We start from the raw sequence: 12860 nt of genomic DNA, 5'->3' as shown, positions 1-12860 counted from the left end.
GTCTGTGATTGTTGCAACTGTTGTACGGGCAGTTTGGGGCCTTGCATTGTCATGTTTGCTAAGGGCCACCTGCTGACAGCAATCTACGTCGCTTTGATTTGATTGCAGGTCTCAGATGATATTTTAGGAGATCTGTGTATGATGCACTGGTGACAGTGGTCCCTCTAGGCATGTAATGCTCCAAAATCACGCCTTTTTCGTCCCAAAAGAGAGTCAGCGTAACCTTCCCAGTTGATGGTACTGTTCGAAACTTCTTTGGTTTTGGTGATGAGGAATGGCACCATTCCTTGCTCGCTCTCTTCGTTTCCGGTTGGTGGAAGTGAACCCAGGTTTCGTCGCCAGTAACGATTCTTGCAAGGAAGCCATCACCTTCTCGTTCAAAGCACCGAAGAAGTTCTTCACAAGCATCAACATGCATGTCATTCTCTTATTTCGGGAGGCAGCTGCTGTGGCTCCCATCATGCAGACACTTTGTGAAACTGGAGCACATCATGCACAATATCGTATGCTGACCCATGACTAATCTGAAAACATGCTGCAATGTCATTCAGTGTCACTCGGCGGTTTTCCTTCACTATGGCTTCAACTGCTGCAGTGTTCTGTGGAGTCACAACTCGTTGTGCCTGATCTGGACGAGGAGCATCTTCCACTGCAGTCACACCATTTGCGAACTTCCTACTCCATTCGTAGACTTGCTGCTGTGACAAACATGCATCACCGTACAGAACCTTCATTCGTCGATGAATTTCAGTAGGTTTCACACCTTCTCTACGCAAAAACCGAATAACAGAACGCTGTTCTTCCCTGGTACAAGTCGCAAGTGGGGCGGCCATCTTTATACTGATACTGCAACGGTATGTGTGCATATGCACTATGCTGCCACTTACAAGCCATTCTGCACGCTGTTTGTAGCACGCTTACCAACTTAAAAGGATAACGGCGCGAAATTTCGGCTTGTTATTACAAATTTAAGGTTTTCATTTGACTCACCCTCGTACTTATAGAGATAGTGCTTGTGTCGTCTATGTTAAGTAAACTTTCCATTCAGGGATGATAGGAGGGGGAGCGGGTGCAGCGGCGTTGCTGGTCCTGATGTCGACTACGTCCATCGCAGTCTGCTGTTTCCTGCGGAGAAGACGCAGCTACGTCGCCAAAGGTGAGTCACGGTCACTGGTTCAGTCATTCTGTCAGCGGCGTAAACCTAGACTACACACAGATGTTAAATTATTCCCGGTTTTCCGTAAATAGCACTGACGCTCCAGGAAGCAATGGTTGTCGAGGAAACAGCTGTTCCACACGAGGAAGGAAGTGTGTGTGACGCCAGCGCTGTAATCAACAATGATAAAAAAAATTACTTTTTTTGTTCCATATCGACCCGTGTGAACAAATTTCGTGCTTCATCTCCTAGTCATTCTACATCTGCGGATGAGTGGCGGAGGGCATTTCTATATCTACATCCATACTCTACAAAGCCAACTTGTGGTGTGCGGCGGAGGGTGCTTTGTGCCCTGTTCCAGCCGCGAATGGTTCTCGGAAAGCATGATTGCCGTTACGCCTCTGTGTGGACTGGAATATTTCTACTTTTATATGTATTGCGTTTTCGCGAGACCTACGTAGAAAGGAGGCGATGTATTGGCCGAAACTTCTAGGAATGTACGCTCTCGGAATTTTACTGCTGTAAACCACACCGTGATGCAGCAAGCCTCTCTTGCAACGTCTGCCACTGCAGCTGGCTGAGCATCTGCGTGATGCTGTAGCACTTGTTGAATGGAACTGTAACGAAACGTGCTGCTTTTCTTTGGATCTTCTCTGTCATCTCTGTCTTCTCTGTCTGGTTGGTTTCCCAGACTGACTAACAATACTGAAGTTGAAACTTCCTGGCAGATTAAAACTGGAAGTTTCATATCAGCGCACATTCCGCTGCAGAGTGAAAATTCCATTCTGGAAACATTCCCCAGGCTGTGGCTAAGCCATGTCTCCGCAATATCCTATATTTTAAAAAAATGTGTGTGAAATCTTATGGGACTTAACTGCTGAGGTCATCAGTCACTAAATTATCCTAAGGACAAACACACACTCACCGATGCCCGAGGGAGAACTCGAACCTCCACCAGGACCAATCCTTTATTCCAGGAGTGCTAGTTCTGCAAGGTATGCAGGAGAGCTTCTGCCAAGTTTGAAAGGTAGGAGACGAGGTACTGGCGGAATTAAAGCTGTGAAGACGGGGCGTGAGTCGTGCTTGGGTAGCTCAGTTGGTAGAGCACTTGCCCGCGGAAGGAAAAGGTCCCGAGTCTAGGTCCGGCACACAGTTTTAATCTGCCAGGAAGTTTCATATCAGCGCACACTCCGCTGCAGAGTGAAAATCTCATTCTGAATACTGAAGTTGTGTACGTTTATTACTGTCTTTTTGCAACTCCGTCGAAACTGTTATTAAGAGCAAACACGTTTCGCTTTATTATAAATCATCTTGAGTGCACACTGTAAAAATATGGTTTTCTTCTCATCTCGCCATTTCGTATGCTCGCGTTTGTCCACTACCAAAACAAACAATGGAACAACGCATCCCACAATAGCGAAACAAAACACACGGAAGTGCAATGTGAGAATGGTTCTTCACTGCACACAGAATCCTGAATATGTTTAGTGCAGTCTAAGTACCGTGTGCTTACGTCTTACATGTGGAAGAACGGGAGGGATGACGTAAATAAGAAAAAACCGTAACTAACGATAAGAATTAACACTCTTTATAGCAATAAGTGAAGCATGCGAACTGCTCATGATCTCAGCAAACAAAATTGTAAGAAACAAAAGACCCTATTGTTACAGTGACCACTGAAGATGCTTTAGAATAAAGCGAAACGCGTTTGATCTTAATAAGAGTTTGATTACAGTTGCAAAAGACAGTAATCAATCTATGCAAGTTGCACAGGGCGTTACACGCTGCTAGCGGGTGTAGAGTGGACTTAGTAGATCAAGTTTTAGCCTACATAGGAACCCATGTTCGGAAATGAACAAGGCGAAAGTTATAAACGAAAATCGTTTTGATATCTGTTACAGTGGAATATACGAGGTGTGGCTAGAAAAAAACCGGACTAGTACTGGTGAAACAATAAAACGAATGCAATAAGGCTGAAAGTCGCGTGGCCTGTCACGTGACTCTCGCTCCGCCTACTGCTCGAGTTTCATCTGCCTCCTGCACTCAGTCTGCCCGTGGAGTCTGTTTTAAGTAGTTGACGTTTTGTCTGTGCGTCGGAAAATGTTGAGTGAACAGAAAGAACAGCGTGTTAACATCAAATTTTGTTTCAAACTAGGAAAATCTGCAAGTGAAACGTTTGTAATGTTACAACAAGTGTACGGCGATGATTGTTTATCGCGAACACAAGTGTTTGAGTGGTTTAAACGATTTAAAGATGGCCGCGAAGACACCAGTGATGACACTCGCACTGGCAGACCATTGTCAGCAAAAACTGATGCAAACATTGAAAAAATCGGTAAACTTGTTCCTTGTCAACTCCTGTTAACTCAGACACTGCTCTGATTGTTAAACGGCGATCTTGTCGAACAAGTTTACCGATTTTTTCAATGTTTGCATCAGTTTTTGCTGACAATGGTCTGCCAGTGCGAGTGTCATCACTGGTGTCTTCGCGGCCATCTTTAAATCGTTTAAACCACTCAAACACTTGTGTTCGCGATAAACAATCATCGCCGTACACTTGTTGTAACATTACAAACGTTTCACTTGCAGATTTTCCTAGTTTGAAACAAAATTTGATGTTAACACGCTGTTCTTTCTGTTCACTCAACATTTTCCGACGCACAGACAAAACGTCAACTACTTAAAACAGACGCCACGGGCAGACTGAGTGCAGGAGGCAGATGAAACTCGAGCAGTAGGCGGAGCGAGAGTCACGTGACAGGCCACGCGACTTTCAGCCTTATTGCATTCGTTTTATTGTTTCACCAGTACTAGTCCGGTTTTTTTCTAGCCACACCTCGTGTGTACCGATACTGTTGTTGCTAAGATTGTAGGACAGGCACGTTGCAGAGGTGGTAGCATGGAGCAAACCAAGAAAAAAGTCTAGTCAACGTGGCATCTAAAACGGATACCTCAGGAGCCACGAACACCGGTTCATCCCCACTAGTGTGAAACACCTCTCCGCTATTGAACAAGTGCTCATAGCTACTCACGTATGCATTTTAGAATCCATGTTTACCGCTTTTTTGTCCATACTACCATCTTTGACAGTTTCCTACCCTACATTCTTAGCAACAGTTGTAGCTGTACATGTAATCCACTGTCAGAGGTGTGGAAAAGGTTTTCGCTAATAACTTTAGATTCTTTCATCTCCAGTACAGGGACCCTCTATTACTGCAACTACGAGAAACAACGAAGACAACTCAAATACTGAAGTATCGATCGACCTTGGTTGTGTGAGCAACCCACTTCGTGGATGGGCTGTAGTTACTGAGGATTCCTCGAATGTCTGTCGATTAGGTAAATGCCTTTCCTACGAATAGTTATGCGGTAGTTCCATTTTAAATCGCTCCGTACGCATACTTCGAGACATGTAAAGTATTTCATTACATGGGTAGACCACATAACTAATCAGGAGGTATTGAATACAATTGGGGAGACGAGAAATTTGTGGTACAACTTGACTTGATCGGTTGGCAGGATATATTCTGAGCCATCAAGGGATCAGAAACTTAGTATTGGAGGGCAGCGCGGAGGGTAAAAATCGTAGAGGTAGACCAAGAGATGAATACACTAAACAGATTCAGAAGGATGTAGGTTGCAGTAGGTACTGGGAGATGAAGAAGCTTGCACAGGATAGAGTAGCATGGAGAGCTGCACCAAACCAGTCTCCGGACTGAAGACCACAACAACAACAAAGTATGTGAATGCTTCCCGTCCTTGTCGTTCGATCGACTCATGGTATAATAACACGTGTTTCCTTCTGTTTATTCGCAGTACGTTACATCAGTCTATGTTTATCGACATCTTGCAGTCTCTACACTATTATGGAGCCTCTGTTGGTTTTCTTTCATTGCGACTTTGTGTATGACAGCCTCGTCGAGGTTCTGATGTTATCTTCTCCTCTATCTACAAAAGAGAATGTTCCGACTGATTCACTTACCATCCTCTCCCGGCCCAGACCACCAAGGACAGAAACGTGAAACCTGCAGAGAATCTTGATTTGTACTGTCGTTAGAGAACGTATGTGTTTGAAAATACACCCATAACGTAATGAAATTTTTTTTTGTAAATACGAGGGCCGTTCAGAAAGTAACCTCCGGTTGATTTAAAAAAATACACCAAGTTAAATAAAAATATTTTAATATATACATCTTACAACTACATCTTTGCACTATTTTTCTACATAGTCTCCATAGCGATTGAGGCACTTATCGTATCTCTTCACAAGCTTTGAAATTCCTTCTGCATAAAAATCACCCGCTTGTGCCTGGAGCCAGCCTGTGACCGCATCTTTGAGCTCTTCGTCGTCATCAAACCGCTGTGACCCGAGCCATTTCTTCAAATGCATGAAGAGGTGATAATCACTTGGCGCCAGGTCTGGGCTGTAAGGTGGATGGTTGATAACGTCCCACTTGAAGGACTCAAGAAGGGCCGTTGTTCTGCGAGCAGAGTGAGGACGGGCGTTATCGTGCAAAAAAACGATACCGGAAGTCAGCATACCACGGCGTTTGTTCTGTATAGCCCGTCGTAACTTTTTTATTGTTTCACAGTACACGTCTTGATTAATGGTCGTACCACGTTCCATGAATTCAACCAACAACACCCCTTTGGCATCCCAAAACACCGTTGCCATCAGTTTTCTGGCAGAAAAATCTTGCGAGGCTTTTCTTGGTTTGGTAGGCGAATTTGAATGTGCCCACATCTTTGATTGTTCTTTTGTCTCAGGGTTCACGTACTTAATCCAGGTTTCGTCACCGGTCACGATTCTGTTTAACAATGGTTCTCCTTCGTCCTCATAACGTGACAGAAAGTCTAATGCAGAGGCCATTCTTTGAGTTTCGTGGTGGTCGGTAAGAATTTTGGGCACCCATCGTGCACAGAACTTACGGTAACCCAATCTTGCTGTCACTATCTCGTACAAGAGAGTCTTAGAAATCTGTGGAAAACCAGTAGACAACTCCGACATTGAGAAACGTCGATTTTCACGAACTTTTGCATCAACTGTTTGAACGAGTTCGTCAGTCACCAATGATGGTCTACCACTCCTCTCTTCATCATGAACGTTTTCTCCTCCACTTTTAAATAAACGTACCCATTCACGGACAACTCCTTCACTCATAACTCTTGGTCCGTACACGGAACAAAGCTCACGATGAATAGCTGCTGCAGAATATCGTTTGGCTGTAAAAACCTTATGACAGCACGCACTTCACATTTGGCGGGGTTTTCTATTGCAGCACACATTTGAAACTGCCACAAAAACTAAACTAGCGCAGGTACGACGTTCACTCGACCACGGCTTGATGCCGACTGACCTGTTGAGTGCGTGAACGCACAGATGGCGTCGCTATTCCCCCCACAACCCGCACTGTGACCAATCGGAGGTTACTTTCTGAACCGCCCTCGTACGTCACTGTTTAGGCAATTTCTGAAGCGAGACCTATCAAAATTGGTATTTGGTTCCTCGGGCAGAAATGAAAAACACGTCTTTCAGCATTTTTGGAAATGGGGTTAATCATCCGATCTTAAATCCACGGAAAAGGTTTGCAACTATTTCGAACAGAAGGTGAAACGTGGCAATCGACGCCACATCAATTTCATAGTTGTAGGCGATCTAATCGTAAATGAGACGCTTCAGCTGGATATGGCTGCAGTTGATGTTAATACGGTATCAGCGCGATCTCTCTTGGGCATGGCGGATTTTTAATATGGTGGGCTTATGAAAAGTCTCTTGTGTTTTGGAGATCACACTACACTCACCCACGTCGTTAAACGAACAGCCGACATAGACGTATTACCTACTTGTGACATACGAAACCTGTGTCGGATCTGGATTTGAATCCGCATTTACCGTTTATCGTGAGCGGTCATCTTCACCACTTTTCTTGTACGTTCACGCTTTCCGACCTCACCCAAACCTTCAATATGTCACAATCCATGTCCTGATATAATACTCATCGGTACCAAGGTCGACCATATCTTTTATATTCGGGAAGACAAATGGTGACTTGTTAGTATACATAAAAAAGTTCCAGTTCCTACCCTATTAAAAAACCTGCGTAATATCGTCTTTTAAATAACTTCCTTTGAAAAAAAATACCTGACTACACTATATTTATTACTCTCTCTGTAAGTTGGGGGGAGGGGGGGGGCGAATGTCGCGTGGCGGTGGAAACTACCCCCCCCCCCCTCCTCCTTGTCCTCGACTATGGACGCCTTTGTTAGTTACGTCTCTAAGCTCATATTGGCCGTCTCGGCTTACTATACTTGCATCAGCAGCTGTATGAAATATGATTCGAAATTATTCGTTGAATGCCAATTTCATGAGATACATTTATAAGAATATTATATAGGATGAGTGAGTGAGTCAGTGAGCTGCCCCTACCGATGTCGTTTTATCAAACCCACAACGCTATATCTGGCCTTCAAAAGGCAAACGGTGGATTTTCATACGCTCGTGCTCGCTACACGCAAAGAAAGGCAACGTTTTATAAGAAATGTAATGTATATAAATTTTATACTGGGATATGCTTTTGCTGGAGGCCAAGGTTTTCAAGTTATTCGGACGAAACGCACCCAAATGACTTTCAAACGCACCTGCACCCCACCAATTAGGATTTGTAGTACGTTGTTCGTAGCACTCCCTCTTACCTTCGTACGAGGCGTGTTTTTTTAAGTAAGTACCGTTTTGAAATTTAAAAAAAAGACGTGCTAAGATATCTCAATAATTTTATTTGTACTTGAAAGCCTGTAGCTTAATCTACTTTTCTACATAATTTCCATCAATATTGAGGCACTCGTAATAACGTTGTACCAGTTTTTGAATACCGTCCTCATAGAAGTCTGCCGCCTGACTTGTTAACCACTGCATCACGACTGCTTTGACTTCGTCATCGTCTTGAAGACGCTGACCGCCCAGGTGTTTCTTCAAGTGCAGGAGCAGATGGTAGTCACTGGGCGCAAGATCGGGGCTGTACGGAGGATGATTTCGAGTTTCCCATCGAAAAGATGTGATGAGATCTTTCGTCTGATTCGGCACATGCGGACGGGCATTGTCTTGCAGCAAAATGAGGCCATTGCTCAAATTGCCACGTCTTTTGTTCTGAATTGAACGGTGTAGATTGTACAATGTCTTACGGTAAGCTGCTCTATTGATTGTCTCATTAAGAGGCAGAAATTCCACAAGCAATACTTCTTTTCTGTCCCAAAAAACTGTGCAGGTAAGGGGTCACATTTCTATGAGGAGGGTATTCAAAAACTGATACAACTTTATGACAAGTGCCTCAATATTGACGGAAATTATGTAGAAAAGTAGATTAAGGTACTGGCTTTCATGTAGAAATAAAATCATTGAGATATCTTAGCACGTCTTTTTTTTAATTTCAGAACGGTACTTACTTAAAAAATAAGACTCGTACAATAACTTACGACTACGCGAGCTATTCCCAATATTCGACATGTTTTAGTTTCTATTTGATGGGGTATTACGACACCAGCATAGTCAGTTATTCCGTTATTAAATTAAAAGTCTCCGTAAGGTTAATGAAAGAAATACAATTTTTGTAAACGTTACGCTAACACTAATTACCTTGACAATTCGATCAAACTGAGCCCTTAAAGCACAGTAGTGTCACAGTCAGAAGGCACAATGATGTAATTGTTTTTTTTCTGCTGTTAAAATAAAAAAATAATAATAGGTAAAATGTACACAAACGTAAATTTTACAGTTTGTAAGATCTCGACTAAGCCGGTGCGTAATAAGGCCAGTCAATGAAGACGAAAAAAGTTCGAATGTGGTAAGTAATTCGCACCATCGTCAACTTTTGTGCAATGGTAGGACACAGTGCCACGTACAACATACCAGAAATCCTGAGCAGTGGGGGCTGAGTGTCTGAAGGTCACTTTTGTACGTTTTTATTGAATAACTAGAAAACTACGACCTCTAGCGTAAAAGTATCTCAGCATAAAATCTAACTAAATCAAAATTCCTACAAAAAGGTTCTGTATATTTGTTCAGTAGGACGAATAGTTTGAACAGCGAGAGAGAGACTACGGAACACTCCCAGGTGCAATTTGGAGGACAGATATAGGAAGGTTGAAAAATAGTGGCAACTATTTATCCACAACCGATACAAAAGAGTTACATGTTTGCACCTGTTACTGTCCTTCAAAGTAGTCACCAGCGTTGTGTAGAACCCGTTGCCAGCGGTGTGGAAGGCGTAGTATACCGTTAGCAGAGCCTGTTATGATGATGGTGCGAATAGAGCTGTCTACTGCCTGTCGAATCTCTGGAACAGTTCTGAAGCGAATGCCACGAAGTGGTTCCTTCATTTTCAGAATAAAATCAGTCACCAGGGCTGAAGTCCGGGGAGTATGTTGGATGGTACAGTACTTCCAGTCCCATCGACCTAACAGAGCAGCCACAGCTTGCGCTGTATGCGCCCGCGCATTGTCGTGCAACATGATGGGAGGGTTGCGCAGAAAGTGTGGCCGCTTCTTCCGCAAAGCCGGTCGCAGGTGACGCTCCAAAAATGAACAGTAATACTGTGCATTGACGGTCTGCCGTGGAGGAACGTAATGCGTTACGATAACACCATCACAGTCGTACACGAAAGACACCATAACTTTCACCACACTGGGCTCTGACGCACTTTCGACTTTCGCGGCGATCCATAATGACGCTATTCGTTGGATTGGCGTTTCAGTTTTGGCTCGTACGATGTGGCCCATGTCCAACTGCATGTCCCTGTTTCGAAAACACATTGACACCGCTACGTTAGACCGCTCGCTCTCAAGTGACTGTGTTTCCCTCGATTGTGCGCACGCCGGTGACGTGGGACGGGCGAGTCCATTTGCTCGGAGGTAAGGTAGGTATGTCAACAACGTGTGCTATCAGCGACTGCATAGTCTCTCCACAGCAGTGTTGCCTCTGTTTAACTTCCAACCGACGTAATATTGAGGGTTGCTAAAAACGACGTCGGTAGGGGTTTTGAATCGTCCTGTATAAAGGCGTGGACTGTCAAGTACGAAGGTTTCGGCCGGGCGAGGAAGCGTGCACGGGTAGTCGATCTCGTTAAGGCGACCGCTCGCTATAAGTGGGGAAAATCGGGTTCGAGTCGCGATCCGGCACGGCACAAATTTTCACGTCAAAAAAATGGTTCAAATGGCTCTGAGCACTATGGGACTCAACTGCTGTGGTTATCAGTCCCCCAGAACTTAGAACTACTTAAACCTAACTAACCTAAGGACATTACACACATCCATGCCCGAGGCAGGATTCGAACCTGCGACCGTAGCAGTCGCACGGTTCCGGACTGCGCGCCTAGAACCGCGAGACCACCGCGGCCGGCTTTTCACGTCACAGCTGAGCAATACGGCCGTACCCACTGCAGCAGATGTCATAAAATTCTCATTCGACTAATAGTATGGAACAGTTGCTGATCGTCAAATAATACAATACTGGCCATTAAAATTGATAAACCAAGAAGAAATGCAAGTGTTAAACGGGTATTGATTGGACAAATATATTATACTAGAACTGACATGTGACTATATTTTCACGCAATTTGGGTGCATAGATCCTTAGAAATCAGCTTCAACACGATACCACAAGAGTAGTGACTAGCGTATTGTGACGAGCCAGTTGCTCGGCCACCATTGACCAGACGTTTTCAATTGGTGAGAGATCTGGAGAATGTGCTGGCCAGGGCAGCAGTCGAACATTTTCTGTATCCAGAAAGGCCCGTATAGAACCTGCAACATGCGGCCGTCCCTTATCCTGCTGAAATGTAGCGTTTCGCAGGGATCGAATGAAGGGTAGAGCGACGGGTCGTAACACATCTGAAATGTAATGTCAACTGTTCAAAGTGCAGTCAATGCGAACAAGGGTGACCGAGACATATAACCAATAGCACCGCATACCATCACGCCGGGTGATACGCCAGGATGACGACGACGAATACACGCTTCCAATGTGCGTTCACCGCGATGTCGCCAAACACGGATGCGACCATCATGATGCTGTAAACAGAACCTGGATTCATCCGAAAAATGACGTTTTGCCATTCGCGCACCCAGGTTCGTCGTCGAGTACCTCATCGCAGGCGCTCCTGTCTGTGATGCAGCGTCAAGGGTAACCGCAGCCACGGTCTCCGAGCTGATAGTCCATGCTGCTGCAAACGTCGTCGAACTGTTCGTGCAGATGGTTGTTGTGTTGCAAACGTACCCATCTGTTGACTCAGGGATCGAGACGTGGCTGCACGATCCCTTACACCCATGCGGGTAAGATGTCTGTCATCTCGACTGTTAGTGATACGAAGCCGTTGGGATCCAGCACGGCGTTCCGTATTACCCTCCTGAACCCACCGATTCCATGTTCTGCTAATAGTCATTGGATCTCGACCAATGCGAGCAGCAATGTCGCGATACGATAACGGCAATCGCCATAGACTATAATGCGACCTTTATCAAAGTCGGAAACGTGATGGTACGCATTTCTCCTCCTTACACGAGGCATCACAACAACGTGTTTCACCAGGCAACGCCGATCAACTGCTGTTTGTGTATGAGAAATCGGTTGGAAAGTTTCCTCATGTCAGCACGTTGTAGGTGTCGCCACCGGCGCCAACCTCGTGTGAATGCTCTGAAAAGCTAATCATTTGCATATCACAGCATCTTCTTCCTGTTGGTTAAATTTCGCGTCTGTAGCACGTCATCTTCGCGGTGTAGCAATTTTAATGACTACTAGTGTATGTTTCGCTATGGCATTTGGTCTGCCAACAACACTGAAGACCTGGTCGTGTCTGTGTTCCAGGCGACGGTGTTTTTGTGAACCCGTCCTTCGGTATTTTCGACCCGGCATCGGAGATCGACGATCTACTGGACGAGATGAGGAAGGAAGAAATCGAGGAACAGACCAGACACCGGATGCTGAGCCAGTCACCCGACGGGCGACTTGAATTTTTGTAGAATTCCGAGGTTTTGTGATTAAATGTCAATATCATGAAATATAAATGTTGCCAGTGGATCTTGTTTACTAACGATAACTGGTTTCGGTAAACAGAGCTACCATCATATGATTTGTAAATAGTGTTCATAAAGTATAAAGCAAATTACGTTATAAGAATAGCGTCAAATGCCATAAATATCATGCACACGCCTCGATAAAGGGTAGTGATACTAGTATTTACAATGTTTTGCGCCAAGCGCATCCGTCCCATATTACGAGTCACGGAGCACATCACTGATACAAGAGTGCCGCTGAACTGACACTCGACTAGAGGTCGGTAGTGTATTCATACTATTGTCAATTGCAAGTGTACTTATGTAATTGTAATAAAAATGTTCGAAAGTGTTAAACTGTATAAAATTTTATCATGTAAAAGGTATTTTTTTTTCTAGAGCAGCAAGAGCACACAGAAGCATAGAGTGGTATAGTAAGTCGAAAAAGACAACATTATGTTAAGAACGCAACCTAAGTGAGTTGCAAATACAATTAAATAGTGTCAATAAAAATGTGGTAACTGCTGCATAAAAAAAATATAATTGTATTTCTGCCAGCCGTGGTGGCCGAGCGGCTCTAGGCGCGCGACCGCTACGGTCGCAGGTTCGAATCCTGCCTCGGGCATGGATCTTTGTGATATGCTTAGGTGAGTTAGGTTTA

The 12860-nt window shown here is 44.5% G+C and overlaps 1 protein-coding gene across 3 annotated transcripts in view; it reads left to right on the top strand.

Annotated features, from left to right (window-relative positions):
- LOC126215038 (multiple epidermal growth factor-like domains protein 11) overlaps positions 1-12556 on the top strand; it is a 111701-nt gene extending 99145 nt beyond the window's left edge. For 2 of the 3 annotated variants that reach the window (XM_049941676.1, XM_049941674.1), the window contains 2 exons: positions 1049-1156; positions 12012-12556. In XM_049941676.1, the coding sequence (XP_049797633.1) occupies positions 1049-1156; positions 12012-12166 (263 nt within the window). In that variant the 3' untranslated portion in view covers positions 12167-12556. The remainder of the gene's footprint in view (positions 1-1048; positions 1157-12011) is intronic. The other variant, XM_049941675.1, reaches the window with a different exon arrangement.
- Positions 12557-12860: the final 304 nt, after the last annotated feature.

This window comes from Schistocerca nitens, chromosome 12 (genome assembly GCF_023898315.1).
Source record: "Schistocerca nitens isolate TAMUIC-IGC-003100 chromosome 12, iqSchNite1.1, whole genome shotgun sequence".
In the NCBI taxonomy this organism is placed as follows: domain Eukaryota; kingdom Metazoa; phylum Arthropoda; class Insecta; order Orthoptera; family Acrididae; genus Schistocerca; species Schistocerca nitens.
This window is presented reverse-complemented; position numbering and strand designations above follow the sequence as displayed.